Source organism: Gekko japonicus, unplaced genomic scaffold (genome assembly GCF_001447785.1).
Source record: "Gekko japonicus isolate JY-2015 unplaced genomic scaffold, Gekko_japonicus_V1.1 scaffold1562, whole genome shotgun sequence".
In the NCBI taxonomy this organism is placed as follows: Eukaryota; Metazoa; Chordata; class Lepidosauria; order Squamata; family Gekkonidae; genus Gekko; species Gekko japonicus.
The window spans coordinates 65,595-86,973 of record NW_015169824.1 but is presented as its reverse complement, the minus strand read 5'-3'; the positions used below and the strand labels follow the sequence as shown (position 1 = coordinate 86,973).

Sequence of the window (21,379 nt, the reverse complement as noted above, 5' to 3'; positions counted from 1 at the left end):
CACTGGATCCTTCTGGATCCAGGCAGTAGCACCCTCTCTTATTTATTTATTTATTTATTTCATTTATACCCTGCCCTCCCCGCACGCGGGCTCAGGGCGGCTTACACAGGCACAAAAGTGCGATAAAAATACAAGTTAAAAACAATTAAGGCACAAGTGCAGTAAAAGTCAACAGTTAAAACAGTTTAGGCAAAAATGCACATCTCACAGGATACATAATGACTACAATACTTACTCCCTATTGCAAATCCCAATGGGGGTCAAAAAAGGGGGGGGGATGCCATGGGCCATATTTCAGCTGGCCAGTCAGCCCGACGTGGCGGAACTGCTCTGCAGTCACACGGTGGTGGTAGTGGCGGCGGCGGCTCCTACTCAAAAGCCTGGCGGAAGAGCTCCGTCTTGCAGGCCCTTCCCATTGCATACATGTTTCAGGAGCCTACAAATTTGGCATGGTAGGATTTTCCATTAAGAGGGGATGGGGTTCATATAGTAACGGTTTCCCTTTCTGAAAAGCCAGTCAAATCCAACTCTAGGGATGTGGTGCTCATATCCATTTCCAAGCCGAAGAGCCAGCACTGTCCAAAGACATCTCCGTGGTCATGTGGCCGGCATGATTAGACGCCGAGGCACACGGAATGCTGTTACCTTCCCACCAAAGCGGTACCTATTTATCTACTTGCAATTTCTTGCTTTCGAACTGCTAGGTTGGCAGGAGCTGGAACCAGAGATCTGAGCCCATTCCGTCATGCGGCACTCAGGTCTCGAACTGCTGAACTACCGACCTTCCGGTCTGCAGTTCAGCATCTTAACCACTTGAGCCACCACAGCCCTATGGGGTTCATATAGGTCGGTTTAAAATATGAATACGTGGAAATAACTGGCCTGTTTCTTTCCCCCAAAGAAACGCTTCTTCTTCTTCAACCTGACTCCGTATCCACAGTTCTGGATGCTGGAAATCTGCTTTTCCAAAACCCAGAAGAAAGAAAGAGATCAGCAGGTATCTGCTTCCTTTTGTCTTGGAAGAGGGTAGGACTCCTTTTGAAATTATTTTACCTACTGGAAAACGGAGTGATTCCTTGTGAGGAAACAGCCGGAGAATGTCTGTGAAAGTGTTCTCAAATGTTGTAAGAGAAGCTGAAACGAGGACAAGAAGGCTGGCTTTGTTTGTACTTCAGCTTGGGTGGAAACGTTCAGACAATGCTGAGCTTTATTCCACATGGATTTATTTATATGCTGCCTCTCCAGATACCTGTTTGAGACAGCTCACAAAAATCAACAACGCCATAAAACAGTGTTCACTACATAATCAAAATTAAAAGTTAAAGAAGCCAAGGGCATAAGAACAGTGAACCATCCTCAAGAGATAAGCAGACCACAAAACAATTGAAAAGATAAAGGCCACTCTAACTTAAAGCCCAGCTGAAAACAAATGATTTAGCCTGACGCTTCAAAGATAAGAACATAAGAAGAGCCTTGCTGGATGAGACCAGTGGTTCATCTAGTCCAACCTCCTGTCTCACACAGTGGGCAACCAGTTTCTCTAGAGGGCCAACAACAGGGCATGGAGGCCAAGACCTTCTCCTAATTATGCCTCCTGGCTCTTGGATTCAGAGGATTAGTGCCTCTGAATGTGGAAGTTCCCCAGAGTCACCATGCCTAGCAGCCACTGATAGAGTTATCCTCCATGAACCTATCCAATCCCCTTTTTACTATTACCAGTTTGGTGTAGTGGTTAAGTGCACGGACTCTAATCTGGGAGAACCGGGTTTGATTCCCCAGTCCTCCACTTGCACCTGGCTGGATGACTTTGGGCAAGCCGTAGCTCTGATAAGAGCTGTTCTTGAAAAAGAGCAGTTTCTGTCAAGAGCTCTCTCAGCCCCACCTACCTCACAGGGTGTCTCTTGTGGGGAAGGGAAAGGAGTTTGTAAGCCTCTCTGAGACACCTTCGGGTAGTGAAGGGTGGAATATAAATCCAATCTCTTCTCTTTATTTTACATTTGTTTGTACTTGTGGCCCTAACTATATTTCCTGGCAGCAAATTCCACATTTTAATCTTGCTGCATAAGACAGTAAGGTAGGCTGCAGGCATGCTTTTGAGGGACCAGCACTGAAAATGCCCTGTCGCTGGTGACTACCTAGCCCTGAATGTAGGGGTACAGAGAGCAGGGTTTGGGAGGCAGAACGTAACAGAGGGGACAGCAGTACCCGGGACCCATTTGGGGCATTAAAGGTGAGAACCAGCACCAAGGAAAGGTGCCCCAGTTGGTCCATCTAGACCACTAACACCTCTTCTGATAAGCAGTGATGCTTCAGAGAGAGAAGCTTGGACTGGAGTTGTGGAGAGTCCAGGCCGTTGATGTGCTGGGGGTGGGGGCAGCTGCTCTTTTCTTTATTTGTTCATTAATGTTCATTCTCATCCTTCTCCTTGCTTTAAGGAGTTGGAGCATCATTTGTGAGGTCCTTCCATTTACCTGCACAATGACCCTGTGGTGCAGAAAACTCTGGAAAAAGAGTGATTGGCTCGAGAACAGTCCAGTGCACTGTACAAGAGGGGGAGCTCAGCTTGGGTTGCCATAGTTCAGGTGTAAAACCCTGCTCCACCCTGTCTGTCCAGCAGTAGCTGCTCTATAATGTGCTTGAATACAGGAAGAGATTTTCCAGAGGTCCCTCCTAGTCCAGCCTCTCATATGCCAGTGTGGCTCACTGGAGTCCCTGAAAGGTTCAGAAGCAGAGCCAAATCCCTCCCCCTGGGATTGCCCTCCTCGCAACCAGCCTTCAGAGAGATATCTTAACATGGAGGTTGCGCTGAATTCCCTTGTCTCTTATGGAACTACCCCCCAAGAAAGAATCAGAAGCCAATTAATATGTGACAAAATTTGTCTCCAATTGGAGTTGTTTCTGTCCTGTCATTATTGAGAGCAGTTAACACACTTCTTTCCTTGATAGTCTTCTTTCTTTATTGCAGAGGTTGCTGGTCCCCAGAATAAGTCCAAGGGAAAACCACAAGAGTTCCTGTTGGAAGAAAAAGAGAAAAGAAGAAACACTGCAACAGAATGGCAGAGGGGAAATGAATCCTTTTTTCCACAGGGTGCTGAATCCCAGATCTTTGATACACACTCGAGAATCCACACAGGGGAGAAACCGTATAAATACGTAGACTGTGGAAAGAGTTTCCATCAGAGTGACAACCTTACTATCCATGGACAAATCAACTCAGTTAAGAAACCATACAAATGCTTGGAGTGTGGCAAGAGCTTTGTTTGGAATGCCAGTCTTACTGCCCATCAGAATATGCACACTGGGGAGAAACCATATAAATGCTTGGACTGTGCAAAGAGTTTTGCTCTGCGTAATTACCTTACTGCCCATCAACGTATCCACTCAGGCGAGAAACCGTATAAATGCTTGGACTGTGCAAAGAGTTTTGTTCGGAGTGCTGATCTTACTGCCCATCGGCATATACACACTGGGGAGAAACCATATAAATGCTTAGAGTGTGGAAAAAGCTTTGCTTCAAAGGGAGCCTTTACAGGCCATCAACGAATCCACTCAGGGGAGAAACCATACAAATGCTTTGAGTGTGGGAAGAGCTTTGTTCGGAGTGACAACCTTGCTGCCCATCAACGAATTCACACAGGAGAGAAACCATATAAATGCTTTGAGTGTGGAAAGAGCTTTGCTCAGAGTGACAATCTTCGTACCCATCAACGAACCCACTCAGGGGAGAAACCATACAAATGCTTAGACTGTGGAAAGAGCTTTGTTCACAGTCCCAGTGTTACTGCCCATCGACGTAGCCACACAGGGGAGAAACCATATAAATGCTTGGACTGTGGAAAGAGCTTTGCTCGGAGAGACAACCTTACTGCCCATGAACGAATCCACACAGGGGAGAAACCATTTAAATGCTTGGAGTGTGGAAAGAGCTTTGCTCGGAGTTACAACCTTAGTGCCCATCGACGAATCCACACAGCAGAGAAACCTTATAAATGCTTCGACTGTGGAAAGAGCTTTGTTCACAGTACCAGCGTTACTGTCCATCGACGTTGCCACACAGGTGAGAAACCATATAAATGTTCAGACTGTGGAAAGAGCTTTGCTCGGAGAGACAACCTTACTTCCCATCGACAGATCCACACAGGGGAGAAACCATATAAATGCTTAGAGTGTGGAAAGAGTTTTGTTTCAAAGGGAGCCTTTACTGGCCATCAACGAATCCACACAGGGGAGAAACCATATAAATGTCTGGAGTGTGGCAAGAGCTTTGTTCGGAGAGACAACCTTACTGCCCACTGGCATATGCACAGAGGAGAGAAACCTTATAAATGTTTGGAATGTGGTAAGAGCTTTGCTCGGAGTGACACGCTTACTGCTCATGGACGAATCCATAGAGGAGAGAAACCATAAAAATGCTAAGAGTGTGGAAAGAGCTTTGCTTGGAGAGACAAACTTACTTCCCATTGATGAATCCACACAGGGGAGAAACTGTATAAATGTTTGGATTGTAGAAAGAGCATTACTCAGTCACACCCTTAATACTCATCCATGAATCCACGTGGGAGAAACCATATGAATGCTTGGTTTGCACAATGTCCTTTACAGTGAATGCAATACTTAATTTCTTTCAAGGAGTCTAAACAGGGAAGAAGTAAATGCTCCATGTGTGGAAAGACTCACAGTTACAGCAGAAGACTTATTGCCCATCAAAGATTTCATACAGGGAAGAAACCATATAAATGCTGTGTGAACAGGGGTCATCTTGTAGAAAAAGAGGTGCAGGAGCTCATTAGCATAACTTATTTGCATATGCCACACACCCTGACATTACTGGAAGTGTGTCAGAAGGCAACAGCCACCACTCAGGCTCCACTGAACTATTTTGGATTGCTAGCTATTGGGGGGAATGTGCAGATCTGTCCTCTCAGAGGAGGGAGAGCTTGTACCTGAATAAAACTTGGTCTTAAAGGTGCCACTGGACTGTTTTGGACTGGGGGGCCAGGGGGGCTCTGCAACTTACCTGGCTGCTTCTTGCTCTGACTGAGGGCTGCTGGGAGCAGAGGGTGGGGCTTGTTGCATGTGCCCACCCTCTGGGCTCTTTACTGCTGGAGCTCCGCTCCTGTGTGCTCCTGCAGGAAATGACCCCTGAGTGTGAAATGGACTTCAGAAACAACTCACGCCTTACTGACCATCAAAGAACCTACATGGGAGAAATTATACAAATTCTAGGAGTGTGGAAAAGGTTTCCATCAGAATTACTTCCTGGGTTTTGAAAACACAGTCTTGTTGTTGTTGTTCAGTCGCACAGTCGAGTCCGACTCTTCGCGACCCCATGGACCAGGGGAAAACCTGCATAAATGCTCCCAGTGTGGAAGAGCTTTAGCCACAAGCCTGACCTTACATAGAAATATGAGATCCAAGTGGGGGAACAACTTTGCTTCCTGTCAAAAGAACCAGAAGAATGGGACACAGAAGAAATGTTCACTCAGCAGCTGGAGTTTTTGTGCTCAGAATCTCCTTGTATCTGCTAATTACCTGTAGGCAAACTCTGATATCTTTGCTCAGTAGGAAATTATTACTTTATTTAGAGAATTGATATGCCTCTTCTCCAGAAAGCTGCACAAGAAACTTCACAACTGAAATAATAAAACCCAATTAAAAAACAAAACAGCTGAAACAAATGGAATGCCTTAGATAGAAGCGGGGGGGGGGATGTGTGTGTGTGTGTAAGGTACAAGAAGAGAAGAAGAGACTGGATTTATACCCCAACCTTCACTACCCGAAGAAGTCCCAGAGCGTTTTATAATCCCTTTCCTTCCCCCTTCCCACAACAGACACCCTGTGAGGTAGGTGGGGCTGAGAGAGCTCTTTTGAGAACTGCTTGTGAGAGAACAGCTCTGAAATAACTTGTAACTGACCCAAGGTCACACCAGCAGCTGCATGTGGAGTAGTGGGGAATCAAACCCAGATCTCCCAGATTAGCATCTGCGCTTCTAACCACTACACCAAACTGGCCTAGAAAGAGAGAGAGAGAGAGAGAGAGTGACGTCCATGCTTATTATTCAGTTAGCACTCCAGTATCTGTGAATGCTGTTTTGTTTTTCTTTCCTGGAAGTAAGCCCTGTGGAAGAAACTTGAGTAAGTTTTTGAGTAGATCTATTTATGATTGCTTTCTTTCTTGTTTTTTGCTGACAGGAAACTCAGTAGGATCCAACATATCTTTAAATCCTACTGAATAGACTGTATGATCCTTCATGCTTTCAATTAAAGTGTACAGCCTGTACAATTGTTTCAGTTACCACTACAAATATGTACTCCAGAGTCCAGCTTGGCTATTATTTCAGTTTTGTTTACCCTCTTAACAGCTATTCCAGTCTCCCCTCTCACCCATGCCACTCTGTGATCTTTCCTGGAGCTTCACTCATCTACCTTTTTCTTCCATCAGTGAGAAACTTCAGGTCACTTTTAGACACTTGTAGTCATGCTGTGATTTCCCCATTGGTTAGGAAATGACTTACTGCTTTGTTTAGAAAATGTATATTCCCCCTTTCCAGAGGCTCAGTCAAAGCAGGTCACCACTAAAGAATTAAACCAAATTAAACTGGCAATTAGGAGCTGCGGTTGGCTCAAGTGGTTAAGACGCTGAACTGCAGGCTGTGGAAGGTCAGTAGTTCAGCAGTTCGAGACCCGAGTGTGCCGCATGACGGAGTGAGCTCCCGTCTCTAGTTCCAGCTCCTGCCAGTCTAGCAGTTCGAAAGCAAGAAATTGCAAGTAGATAAATAGGTACCACTTCGGTGGGAAGGTAACAGCGTTCTGTGCGCCTTGGTGTTTAGTCATGCCGGCCACATGACCACGGAAATGTCTTCAGACAGCGCTGGCTTTGAAACGGAGAGGAGCACCGCAACCCTAGAGTCGGACTCGACTGGCTTTCGAGCAAGGGAACCTTTACCTTTACCTTTAAACTGGCAATTATGAGCAAGGCAGGAGAAAACATATCAAGCAAACATTGAGCAGCCTAAAGCATACCTGTTAAGAATCCTCCAGCCAAGATTAGACCTTAAATGGAGCCCCTCAGTAAAATACCTGGGTCAAAAGAAACCTCTTAAAGCCATCAGAAGGCCAAGAGAGAGAAAGTGAGGGGTGGTTAGTTTGGAATAATTAATCTGGGAGTGAGACTTGTCCCAAAAAACTGGATAGAGACTTACTTTTGAAAATGGTATGAGAAGTGGTTTGACAGAGGGTTTTTTTTTTTTCTACAGTGGACACACACAGGTTTCTTTCTCTTGCTCCTTGTCAAATAGACTTGCAGGGTTTTCAGAAATTACTCACAACCTATTCCAGGGGGAGGGGGAAGTTTAGTGTTCCCATACCAGCAGACAGGGCCACCACAACTGCCAGATCACCTGCATTTACATTTGGGCAATCTAGCTGTGCTGCAGCTGCTGTGACCAAGGGCAGAATTCCACAGTGTCCTGGATTTCTTTCAACATATGCCTGGGCAGTGATATCAATCCCAGTAGACTCCCAGCTGATCCAGAAGGTCTGGCAACCCTACACAGAACTTCACAGCTGATCATGTCTTGTTTGACAGCTGCAATCCCCCTGTGAGCTGAATACCTGGTCTGTTTCTCTGTCCCAGTCTCCAGCTGAGGTCTTTCCTTAAATTGGAGATGCCAGAGACTGAACCTGGGACCTTCTGTGTGCCAAGCAGATGCTCTACCACTGAGCCATGGACCCTTTTCTATGAGAGAGGAGGAAATGTAGGACCGCCATCAGGCTCTCTTATACCTTCTGAGCAAGTGGTGACAATCCCATTACACTGCCAATTGCACCATGATGTACTTGAAAAGTCCCCTAACAGGGTTGAACTGTATGCAAACAGTGAAGTGTCAGTGAATTGGCTCCATGTTCTCAGCTGGTGAACAGAAGGTGAGCTGAACTGGCAAGAATTCAAGTTTGGCTACCATACAGTTAAAGCTGTTCTGATACTGCAGTGCATGATGTCAGACTATGAACACACACCTCACACACTGGAACACAAAAATACCACTGCTGGATCAGTCCAAGAGTCTATCTAGTCCAGCATCCCGTCTCACAGAGTGGCCAACCAGTTCCTCTGGAGGGCCAACAACAGAGCATAGAGGCGGAAGCCTTCCCCTAATTCGGATTTAGAGGATTAGTGCCTCTGAATGCAGAGGTTCCCCTCAGTCACCATGGCTAGTAACCATTGATAGACTTATCCTCCATGAATCTATCTAATCCCCTTTTAAAACTGCTTATTCCTGTGGCCATCAATACATCCTCTGGCAGTGAATTCCACATTTTAATCACTCTGTGTAAAGAAGCATTTCCTTTTCCATCCTGAACCTACTGCCCATCAGTTTCATTGGATATCCTTGAGTTCTTGTGTTTTGGGAGAGGGAGAAGAAGTTATCTTGGTCAACACTCTCCACCCCATGCATAATTTTGGAAACCTCTATCACATCCCCCAGCTTGTACTTCTGGGTTTCGAAGAGGTAGAGGAACTAGAGATCAAATTGCCAACATTCACTGGATTATGGAGAAAGCAAGAGAGTACCAGAAAAACATCTACATCTGCTTCATTGACTATGCTAAAGCCTTTAACTGTGTGGATCACAACAAACTATGGCAGGTCCTTAAAGAGATGGGAGTACCAGACCACCTCACGTCTCTTGAGAAACCTGTATAAGGGTCAAGAAGCGACAGTTAGAACAGGATATGGAACAACTGATTGGTTTAGCATAGGAAAAGGAGTACGACAACCTTGCTTATTTAATTTATATGCAGAGTACATTATGAGATGATTCAGAATCTGGATGATTCAGAAGCCCGAATTAAGATTGCTGGGGAAAACATCAACAACCTCAGATATGCAGAGGATACCACTCTAATGGTAGAAAGTGAAGAGGATCTCAAGAGCCTCTTGCTAAGAGTAAAAGAGGAGAGCGCAAAGGTTGGCTTGAAATTCAACATAAAAAAAGCATCTGGCTCCATCACTCCTTGGCAAATAGAAGGAGAAGTCATGGAAGCAGTGACAGACTTCATGTTCCTAGGATCCAAGATCACTGCAGACAGTGACTGCAGCCATGAAATTAAAAGATGCCTGCTCCTTGGGAGGAAAGCAATGGCAAACCTAGGCAGCATAATAAAAAGTAGAGACATCACCCTGCCAACAGAAGTCCATATGGTCAAAGCGATGGTATTTCCAGTAGTAATGTATGGCTGCGAGCGTGGGACCATAAGGAAGGCCGAGCGCCAAAGAATAGATTCTTTTGAACTATGGTGCTGGAGAAGACTCTTGAGAGTCCCTTGGACTGCCAGGAGATCAAATCAGTCCATCCTAAAAGAAATCAACCCTTATTGTTCCCTGGAAGGCCAGAGACTGAAGCTGAAGCTCAAATACTTTGGCCACCAAATGAGAAGGGAGCACTCACTGGAGAAGACCCTGATGCTGGGAAAGATTGAAGGTCAAAGAAGACGGGGACGGCAAAGGATGAGATGGCTAGACAGTGTCATCGATGCAACGAACATGAAATTAAGCAAACCCTAGAGCACAACGGAAGACAGGAGGGCCTGGCGTGATGTGGTCCATGGGGTCGCGAAGAGTCGGACTCGACTGTGCGACTCAACAACAACAACAACAACAACAACATTATGTCCCCCCTTAGCTGTCTCTTTTGTAAACTGAAAAGTCCCAGAGTCTTCAGTCTTTTCTCAGAGGGAAGGGGCTCCAATGCCCTCATCATCTTGGTTGCACTCCTTTGTACTTTTTCCAGCCGGACTCCCTCCGCTGCATATCTGAGGGAGGGAATACCTCCTCATCAAGACAAATCAAAGTCGATGCATAGGACACGCTCTAGGTGGCTCAAACCAGTGAGCCAAGCCAGAAGCTTCTCTATATCCTGAAGGCAATTCTAGGCACACCAGGTATAGACCTCCAGATCAGTCCTTAGAGGAAAGAAACGAGGCTCCCCAATTCTGGGTTAAGAAACCCCTGGAGAAGGGGGAGGGCTGGGAAGGGACCTCAGGGGCCTGTAATAGTAGAGAGTCCGCCCTCCATCCGAGCCACTTTCTCCAGGGGAACTGATCTCTGTGGTCTGGAGATCAGCTGAATTCCGGGAGATCTCCAGGCTCTGGAGCAGGGGAGGCCAAGGTCTCCAGTTGCTCCCCAGTCCTGGCCTTGGACGGAAGCTTGCAGGGGGAGGTTCACTCGAAGGGTTAAAAGGAAGAAGTCCCCTTTCCTAGAGAGGCCTCAGAGGAGGAACGCCGTTTGAGTAGGCACAGCCACGCCCCCTTTTACTTCTACCTGCGGGAAAGTCGCCTTGAAGTGGCCCAGTGACGTCACCAGCGTGTTTGACCGGAGGGAAGGGGAGGGGAGGCAGGCTAGGGAAGTCGGTGCAGGATTTTTAAAAGGCAAATAGAAAAGTCATCAAATAATACTTGGCATGCAAGATTTCGCTTTGGACTGTGGAGAGCTCCCCCCCCCCCCGGAAACTGCGGTGGGTCTCTCAGGGGCTCCCTCAGGGGGTTCTGCTGCAGACCACCCCGGCTGCCCTCTGCATATGGGCAGAGTTCCCTCTTCGCTTGAGGTCCCAGCTCCGGTCCTTGACTCCCTGGACGGATCTGGCAGAGGAGGAGGACAATCCCGGGGTCCATGGGAAGGCTGTTTGGAGAGGAAGGGAGAATGAGGGGAGAGCCGGACTCCGCTGTCCCTGGAGCAGCAAAAGGCCCTGATGCCGCGAGGGCCGGGAGCAGAAGGGAGCTGTGGGGAGGAGCCCTGCAGAAGAGCCTGGGGGACAGCGTCCTCCCTCCAGATGTTCAGCGCCAGCTGTTCAGGCACTTCGGCTACCAGGAGGCGGAGGGGCCCCGGGAGGTCTGCAGCCGACTCCACCGTCTTTGCCGCCAGTGGCTGAAGCCGGAGAGGCGCAGCAAGAGGGAGATGCTGGACCTGGTGATCCTGGAGCAGTTCCTGGCCGTCCTGCCCCCGGAGATGGAGAGCTGGGTGAGGGAGTGCAGGCCGGAGACCAGTTCCCAGGCGGTGGCCCTGGCAGAAGGCTTCCTCCTCAGCCAGGTGGAGGACAGGAATCAGGACCTGCAGGTGGGAGAGGGCACGGGATATGGCCAAGGTGGATGTGTCCTTGAAATACATGTGCATCTTGTGTCACTAACATTTTAGATTTTTTGCGGGGTGGACAAGGGTGACCCAGTCAGAGCTGTTTACCTAGACTTCCAGAAAGCTTTTAATAAAGTTTCTCGGCTCCTAAGTCATGGGATAAGAGGACAAGTCCTCTTGTGGTTTAAAAACTGATTAATTAAGAGGAAACAGAGAGTGAGTATAATTGGGTAGTTTTCACAGTGGAAAGTGGTAGGCAGTGGGGAGTCACTGGGCTCAGTGCTAGGTTTTATTTATTAATAATTTGGAGTTGGGAGTAAGCAGTGAGGTGGCCAAGGTTGCAAACGACACAAAGTTGTTCAGGGCTATGAGAACCAAGGAGGGCTGTGAGCAGTGTTCCCTCTAAGCTGAGTTAGTGTGAGCTAGCTCACAGATTTTTAGCCTCTGGCTCACACATTCTTGTCTTGGCTCAGGAAGGATGGCTCCAGAGCAAACTAGTTTCTGCAGTAGCCAAATCGCTCGCTCACAACTTTAATGCCAGTAGCTCACCAAGTAGGATTTTTGCTCACAAGACTCCACAGCTTAGAGGGAACATTGGCTGTGAGGTGCTCCAGAGGGATCTGTCTAGGCTGGATGAGTGGGCGTCAACGTGGCAAATGAGGTTCGATATGGGCAAGTGCAGAGTAATGCACACTGGAGCAAAAAATCCTAACTATAAATATAGGTGGATGGTGTCTGAATGGCAGTAACTGACCAGGAGAGAGATTTTGGAGTTGTGGTAGATAACTCACTGAAGATGTTGACTTAGTGCGCTACTGCAATAAAAAAGGCAAATGCTGTGCTGGGGACTATTAGGAAGGAGATTGAAAACAAGTCAGCCAGTATTATAATGCCCCTGTGTAAATCTATGGTGCAACCTCATTTTGAATACTGTGTACACTTCTGGTCACCACCCCTCCAAAAAGATAACATTGCAAAATTGATTCAAGAAATAATGGAGAAAAATTTGGCGTTGGAACCTGAAATATATTTATTAAATATACTACCTAAGGGTTATAGCCAGCAGGATAAATATGTACTTGTGTATATAATAACCGCTGCCCGTTTATTACTGGCCATAAACTGGAAACTAGATATAATACCGACTAGGGAGGAACTAGTGGTGAAAGTGTTAGATCTAGCGCGAATGGACAATCTGAGCTTGATGTTGCAAAACAAAAACGAAAAAGTATATAATAAAAGATGGCCTAAGGTGTATGATTGGATAGAGATGTTAAATGTATGAGACTCTACAATATATGTTAATAATGTACTGGAATGTAAACTTTGTAAAAATCAAATAAAAATATGGCAAAACCCCCAAAAAGATAACATTGGAGAAGCTGCAGAAAAGGGCAACTAAAGTGATTAAGGGAATGGAAGGCCTTACCTATGAAGGAAGATTAAAGAGGTTAGGGCTCTTTAGCTTGGAGAAACGACGATTGAAGGGTGTTGTTGTTATTCAGTCGCACAGTCGAGTCCGACTCTTTACAAAAGTATACATGGGGCAGAAAAGGTAGAGAAAGAAGTATTTTTCTCCCTTTTTCACAATACAAGAACTCATGAACACTCGATGAAATTAATGAGCACTAGGGTTTAGAACAGAAAAAGGGAAGTTCTTCTTTACCCAAAGAGTAACTAACTCGTGGAATTCACTGCCGCAGGAAGTGGTGGCAGCCACAAGCATAGACAGCTTCAGGAGGGGATTGGATAAACATATGGAGCGGAGGTCCATTGGTGGTGGTTAGCCGCATGGTATGGACGGAACACTCTGCCTGGGGCAGTAATGTTCTGTATTCTTGGTGCTTGGAGGGCAACAGTGGGAGGGTTTCTGGAGCTGTGGACCTCCTGATGGCACCTGGCTTTTGGCCAGTGTGTGACACAAGGTGTTGGACTGGATGGGCCTTTGGCCTGATTCAACATTGGCATCTCTTATTTCCTTGTGTACCCCAGCTTTATGGAAACTCTCTCCCCAGCCTGTTTTCTGTTCCTCGTCTCATCATCTTTCTGGGGTCTCCACTTCTGTTTCAGGTGCAGGAGGAGACCATGCAGGAGCGTTACCCTGGAGCAACCTTTCCAGGTAAGGTCTAACGGGTGTCTTTTCATCATTGAACCGATATACACAGCAGGGTACATTTCCCTCATGCACAAGGGACAAAAATGGAAGGAATGTCTTCTAAGTACCTACTTATCCTTCACAGGTGGTGCCATGAAACCGGCGCTGTATCATTTGCCATCTCTTTGTGACAAATCATCTACCATAAAGCCAGAGCAGGTAAGTATTCAACGGGAGATCCCGCCCCTGGGTGGCTCCCCCCACCTCTCCTTAGGCTTGAGACATTATTCCTCATTCCTTTCACTGCGGTCCCGCTCACTCGACAAAAAATAAGGGTACCTCATAACAGGGCCGTAGCTAAACCCTTTATTGTGGGGGGGCCCTGTGGAAAATAGGGGGGCCGAAATGAGTGCGCGCGCGCGAAGCGCGCACGCGCCGCACACACATCACCCCGGGAGGGAGTGAGACGGGTGGGCGCGGCTAATGGCCAGGTGGCGGCGGCAACAACACGCGGGGGGGAGTGGAGGGGGACATGTCCCCACCCCCGACGGCCGGAATGCCCGCGAACAGCGCTCCCTCGCCCCGCTTCGCCTCCCGTCGGGGTCCCGTCCGGGGGGGGGGAGAGAGGAAAACCCCCCGCTGTCGAGAGGATTCATTCCGGGGTGGGGGGTGGGGGCGAAGAGGGACGCGAAGCCCCCTCTCCTACCCGGGGGACGCCGAACACGTTGCAGCCTCGCGGCTGCCGCCCCCACTCCTCGGAGGGCGCACGGGCTCCTCGGCTCAGCCCCGCAGGCCCCCGCCCCTCCCGCCCGGGCTCAGCGCCTCCTGTGCCCCCTCCCCTCCCCAAAGCGCTCGGCCGAGAAGTTGGCGGCGCCGTCGAGGGCCGGCCGGGAGCGCTGCGCTTTGCCCCGGGGGGAGGGGGCGGCAAGGGCGGGGAGAGGGGGAAGGGGGGCGGCGCCCTCCCACCTGGCCGGCGCCTCGCTCCCGGTCTCTCTCCTGCTCTCTGCGGGCGCGGCCGTCGGGGAGGGGAGCTTTCGGCGCGCCTTGCAAGACGCGGCCCCCTCCCTCCGGCTCCGGACCAGGGGGGTGGGTCTGGGGCGGGCCAGCCCGTCTGCGGGCGCAGTGGCCCGAGGGAGTCCCACGGAGCTGCCGGCTGGCTAGGTGGCCGGCCGGCTGAGCGAAGGAAGGCAGGAAGCACCGGCGCCATGAGCGCGGCGCTCCGGCGGCGTCTGGGGGCCCGAGGGCGCGTCCCGCGCCTGGAGAGAGCGAGCGCGCGCCCTTCTTTCTTCCCGGGCCGAGGGCCGGCCGGGCCTGGGCGGCGGAGGAGGAGGAGACACGTGTGGGGAGGAGAGCCGCCGGGACGGAAGGCTTAAAAGCACCGCCCCCCGCCCTCAGCGGGGTCTGGCTGGGAAGGAGGGCGGGCTCCTGGACCGCCGCCGCCACCCTGGCCCTAGGGTTCCGACTGCGGGTCTCTCCCCCCCCCCCATGACATCCTCGCGTTGCTCTCTTCCCGGCAGGCTGGCCTACCGGCCGCCTCTCCCTCCCTCCCGCGAGGTGGGTGGGGAGCAGAGGATGGGGGAGGGGGCCCGCAAAACTCGCAGGGGGGCCCGGCCCCCAGGGCCCCACGCAGGCTACGGGCCTGCCTCATAAAGGTTTGAATGCTCCAGTGTAGACTTTGTCAGGGTTCAATAACGACACACCACAACAGATTTCTTGAAGCTACTGATCAGCTCTGTGTCTCTCTCTGTACCAAGCTCCCTGTTCTTCTGAACTGACAGGCTGAGAGCAGTGTTTTATTTAGAGGGGAAAAACAAGCTTACACAAGGCACAGTGAAAAATGTTACAGTTAGAAGCTTCTAACTAGGATCACACTGTGTTCTTCTCACAGGCAAGATTATCTTTGAATGTTGCAAAGACTGTTCTCTCAGTAATTCATTGTGCTTTTAGTAATTCAGCAGACTTATGCAGACTCAGAAAAAGATTGTGCCCTGCTTGCCAATCTCCCGTTGCCAATCTCCCTGTGAAAACAGGAGCCTCTCCGGGTGTGCCTCGCAGAGATTTTCCTATGCCCACACTCCAGCATCTAACCACAGTCCTTTTCAATTGACCTTAGAAGGAAAGAGATGCTACATTAGCATGAGGAGAGAGGGCTTTCATTTTTTCCCCTTTTCAGGGTCTGGTGACCATTGAGGAGGTATCTGTTGATTTCACTGAGGAGGAGTGGGCTCTGCTGGATCCGGACCAAAGAATCCTTCACAAAGAAGTCATGGAGGACAATCGTCAGAGTGTGGCCTCTCTGGGTGAGGCTCCCCGGTCCCTTTGATCCACAGGTACTGAAGGGAGAAATGACTTCTTAGAAGGACGGTCGTAGGGCTCTTCTCATGGGGACTGTCATCAGGGGAGTGGATCAGGTCCACACACAGGCAAAGGGGAGACTTCTGCGTGCCTAGTGGACTCCTCAAGTATTCGTTTGAGAGTTTGTAAATGAAAAAGACTATTCCCCTAAAGGGCCTTTGAGGACTGAACAAGTGAACGGCCATGGAAAGAGAAGGGTCAGACAGCCCAAAGGGAGGCTTTTCAACTGGGCCACCTCGTGAGCTATTCTGAGCTCCTTCAAGGGAGGCTGAAATATAAAATCACCTACATAGACAGAGGAATCAGATTGAAAACTTTTTTTAAAAAAGCAAGTTAGGCCTTCTTAGTAAGCATTTTGGGAATCCATCTCCAACTTATCCTGTCCTGGTAGGATTGAGGTGTCTCTTCAAAGGGAGAGGAGCCCATGAGCAGCAGCCCTTTGTCAGAAAGACATTAGATGGTGTCAGACTGGGATGCTGGATCCTGAGTGCCCTTGAAGGGGGGCTAAGATCCTGTATCCTGGTTGCTCTGTCTGGGCTAAGGCTTCCCTTCGCTGTGCAGAAGTTGTCTTCTTCTCCACGTTGAGCCAGTAGATCCTTCTGGGTCCAAGCAGCATCGCCTTCCCCTCCCATTGCTTAAATGTTTCAGGAGTTTACAAATTGGGTATTTCTTCTTTTTGGCAGTAAGAGGGGTGGGGGTTCATGTAGCCTGGTTTAAAATCTGAATGTTTTTCATAGAGTAGGATTGTGTGGAAGTAACTGGTCTGTTCTCTTTTCCCTCGAAGAGAGACTTCTCTTTCTCAGGCCTGATTCCAGATCTGCAGTGGAAGAAGCGGGAGGTCTGTTTTCCCAAGACCCAGAAGAAAGAATGAGATCATCAGGTATCTGCTTCCTTTTGTCTTGGAAGAGGGCAGGACTTCTTTTGGGATTATTTTACCTCCTGGAGAACGGACTGATTTCTCAAGGGGAAACAGCCAGAGAATGTCTATGAAAGTGTTTTCAAATGTGAAAGAGAAGCTAAAATGGGGACAAAAAGGCTGGCTTGTCTCTCCTTCAGCTTGGAGAAAATGTTCATATGGTACTCAGCTTTATTCAACATGGATATATTATTTTTATTTATTTATTTTTTAAAATCCCCGTAGGGATATTTTTTATTTTGCAATAAACTACAAAGAAATATAGGGAAGGGACTACAACTAGGGATAAAGAAAAGCAAACCACACAATACTAAAAACCCAAGAGAAGGAGATCTTTTCACTGTTAGTAAACATGTTAGTACCAGTGTTCCCTCTAAACTGAGTTAGTGTGAGCTCTAGCTCACAGTTTTTTAGCCTCCAGCTCAGAGATTTTTGTCTTAGCTCAGGAAGGAGGGCTCCAGAGCAAACTAATTGATGCAGGAGCCAAATCGCTCGCTCACAACTTTAATGCCAGTAGCCCACAAAGTAGAACTTTTGCTCACCCGACCCCACAGCTTACAGGAAACATTGGTTAGTACCATTAGTTTTATTATCACAATATACTTGTTGAGTTCTTGCTTATTTATATTCTGCCTCTCCAGATACCTGTTTAAGGCAGTTCACAAACATCAACAATGCACACTACATAAAACATCAACATTAAAATGTCAAGAAGCCGGCACGGGGGCATGAGAACAGTGTGAAGTACCCATTTAGTAGCCTCAAAAATATCCACTGAAAACTTCTCAGGAGAGAAGCAGACTGTAAAACAGCAAAAAAAAGATCAACGCCAGCCAACGTTAAAGCCCGGTTGAAAAGCTGTGTTGTGGGCTGGTGCTTCAAAGACAGTAAGGTGGGCTCCAGGCATGCTTTGGAGGGGCCACCACTGAAAGGGCCCTATTTCTGGTGACCATCTAGGCCTGTCTGTAGGGGCACAGGGAGCAGGGTTTGGGAGACAGACTGTAACTGAGGGGAGGACACTGTGGCAGAGGAAGAGCCTCAAGGACCCGGGCCCCGTTTAGGGCCTTAAAGGTGATAACCAGCACCAAGGAAGGTACCCCATTGGGTCCATCTAAAACAGCAGTTCTCAACCTGTGGGTTGTGACCCCTTTGGGGGTCGAACGACCCTTTCACAGGGGGTCGCCTAAGACCATTGGAAAACACAAATTTTCGATGGTCTTAGGATAGGGCTCCCAATTTGTAACAGTGAAAATATCAGATATTGATAAAATCAGTCCATCCTAAAAGAAATCAACCCTGACTGTTCCCTGGAAGGCCAGATATTTTGAAGCTCAAATACTTTGGCCACCAAATGAGAAGGGAGCACTCACTGGAGAAGACCCTGATGCTGGGAAAGTTTGAAGGTCAAAGAAGACGGGGACGGCAAAGGATGAGATGGTTAGACAGTGTCATAGATGCAACGAACGTGAAATTGAACAAACTTCAGAGGACGGCGGAAGACAGGAAGGCCTGGCGGGAGCTGGTCCATGGGATAGCGAGGAGTCGGACTCGACTGTGCGACTGAGCAACAAGCAACATATCAGATATTTACATTATGATTCATAACAGTAGCAAAAATACAGTTATGAAGTAGCAACGGAAATAATTTTATGGTCGGGGGTCCCCACAACATGAGGAACTGTATTTTTTTTTTAAATATATGTCTTTATTGTATTTCAAAACAATCATACAATCATACATACCTCATAACAATCACATCAAAATCTTATCACCCAACAGTCATCTTCATTTAATTCATAACCTCCACCTCCCATAAACCCATAACACCACCGCAGATCTCGTCCGCTACAACAATTTAAGTCAGGATTCCCTTCTTAGTTGTTAAGCCACCTATAAAACGGTGACCATACGTTCTGAAAAGCAATGCTCATCTTTCCATTAATTTTCTGTGTTAAACAGTCCATCTCTGCAACCTCCAATATTTTCTTTATCACCTCTTCTTTGGACGGTACTTGTTCAGCTTTCCATGACTTTGCAAGTAAAATTCTAGCAGCTGTTATTACATGCAAAACTAAATATTTATCACTTCTTTTCCAATTATCAGGTAGAACATTTAACAGAAAAAATTCAGGATCCAACTTAATTTGTTTTTTAATTATCTGTATTAACATCATTTGTACCTCCCTCCAATATTTATGAACTTCTTTGCAAGACCACCATACATGGAAATACGATCCCACCGTTAACTTGCATTTCCAGCATTTATCATCTAGTCCATCATATATCCGTGCTAACCTTTCGGGCGATAGATACCAACGATGGATTACTTTATACACATTCTCTTTCAATGTTATGGCTTTCAACCATCTTATATTGGCCCATACTTTTTGCCATTTCTGCTTATCAATTTCGTGACCTAAATTTCCTGCCCAAGTCTTTGCGGTAACTTTCAACACCACGTCTTGCATCTCATGCTTAAGTAGGAAAGAATATAGTTTGGCTATTATCTTTACATCTTCTCCCAATAGAATTTTATCTAATTCTGATTTCTCCAAAGTAAAGCCCACTCGTTTATCTTTAACAAATTTCGAAATTAATTGATTTTTTTCCCACCATGAAAATCGTAGCCCGCAAGCCTCCATATCATGTTGTGATTTTAATTCAGCATTTTTGTCGAGTAATACCTCATAGGTTGAACTTCCTGCCCCTGATATTAAATGTGGTAGCATCATTGCTTCTAAAGGGGCAATCCAGCATGGTATCTTATCGTAGAATTTAACTTTAATTTGGTTCCATACTTTCAATAGACTAGATCTAATTAGGTGTTGCCTAAAGTATGTAGATGGCCCTCCTGTTAGGGTTGAATGCCAACCTGTCAATAGATCAAAACCTTCTAGACATAACAATCTGTTATTTTTCAAGGTCACCCATTCTCTAAGCCAAGATAAGACCGCCGCTTGATAGTACAGTTGCCAATTTGGTATGGCTAATCCTCCGTTTTGAGATTTCTCTTGCAGAAATTTTAATCTAATCCTAGGTTTTTTATTCTGCCAAATGAAACGCCCGACCAATCTATCTAATCTTTGAAAAAAAATTGCATTTCGCAATACTGGTATGGTTTGAAATAAAAATAAGACTTTTGGCAAAACCACCATTTTTATAGCCGCTACCCTCCCCATCATTGATAACTGTAATGTGGACCAAATATCTAATTGTTTCTTCATATGGTCCAGTAGCATTTCATAATTGTCTTGGATCAAAGAGCTTGTTTTATTCGTGATGAGTACCCCCAAGTATCTAAGTTTCTTTACCACTTTAAACATTGTGATATCTTCAATTTTCTTAATGATGTTTTCTGTACAGTTCTTTGTCAATACTTTAGTTTTAGCAGTATTGATTCTAAAACCAGCTAGCTGACCAAAATTATCGATGGTATTTATTAATGGTATTAATGATTCTATGGGTTCCAACAGCACAATTGCCATGTCGTCGGCATATATTTGCAGCTTATACTCTTGAGCTCTAACCTTGATACCTTTTATGTTTCTCACATTCCTAATGGTCTCGGCTAGTCCCTCAATCACCATGATGAAAAGTAAAGGGGAAAGCGGGCAGCCTTGACGCGTACCTTTTCCTATGCCTATTTCCTCTGACATATCCCTGTTAATAATAATCTTTGTCGCTTGATTCTTATATATTGTCGCTATTCTGTTTGAGAAGTCCTCTCCACATCCCATCTCTTTAATATTCTCTACCATATAGTCCCAATTGATGTTGTCAAACGCCTTCTCGGCATCAATAAAGACAACAGCCAGCTGCTTATCCGGGTTTAATTCGCCATATTCTAACACATCTAAGATCATCCTAATATTATGTCTCAAGTGCCTTTTGGGCAAAAATCCTGACTGATCTGAATGTATCAGATGTTGCAATATCAGTCTCATACGCTGTGCCAGGATGGATGCATAAATTTTGTAATCGACATTCAGCAGAGATATCGGCCGATAGTTTTTAATCTCTTTCTCATCTGTGTCTTTCTTGTGTATCAAGGATATCACCGCCGAACCCCAGGATTTTGGTATTTCCTTGTTTCCATCTGACATCACCTTTTTCAGCACCAGGCTAATTTCATTCTCAAAGGTGGCATAAAAACATGAGGAACTGTATTAAAGGGTCGTGGCATTAGGAAGGTTGAGAACCACTGATCTAAAGCAATAATATCTTTTGCGACAGGCAGTGATGCTTCAGAGAACGGGGCTGAGGCCTTCCCCCATGCCTCCTGGCCAGTGTTCCCTCTAATCTGAGTTAGTGTGAGCTAGCTCACAGTTTTTTAGCCTCCAGCTCACACATTTTTGTCTTAGCCCAGGAAGGATGGCTCCAGAGCAAACTGATTTATGCAGTAGCCAAATCGCTCACTCACAACTTTAATGCCAGTAGCCCACAAAGTAGAATTTCTGCTCACAAGACTCCACAGCTTAGAGGGAGCATTGGTCCAGGGCAAGTGATGTGTTGGGGGGCAGCCTGTATTTCCTTTATTTGTAGGTTTCTGTTAATTCTCCCTGGTTACGCTGCTCCTCTTTTAAGGAGTGCAGGCAGCATTTCTGATGTTATTCTATTTAAATGCACAACAATACTGTCATGCGGAAAACACAGGGAAAGAGTGATTGGCCCAAGACCACTCCAGTGCACTGTACAAATGGGGAGCTCACCTTGGATCTCCTGTGTGGATTCTTTGATGGTCAATAAGTTTTCCAAGTTTGGTTGTAAAATCCTGCTCCATGCTGGCTGACCAGCAACAGGTGCTTTGTAATGTGTTTGAATCCAGGAAGAGATTTGCCAAAGGGCCACCTGGTCCCATGTCTCGTTTCCAAGTTATCCAAAT

The 21,379-nt window shown here is 47.1% G+C and overlaps 1 protein-coding gene across 1 annotated transcript in view; it reads left to right on the top strand.

Annotated features, from left to right (window-relative positions):
• LOC107115503 overlaps window positions 1-21,379 on the top strand; it is an 86,275-nt gene that overhangs the window by 16,738 nt on the left and 48,158 nt on the right. The window contains 4 exon segments of the mRNA XM_015417223.1: window positions 3,090-4,487; window positions 4,647-4,743; window positions 5,227-5,263; window positions 7,567-7,579. Of these exon segments, the coding sequence (XP_015272709.1) occupies window positions 3,090-4,487; window positions 4,647-4,743; window positions 5,227-5,263; window positions 7,567-7,579 (1,545 nt within the window).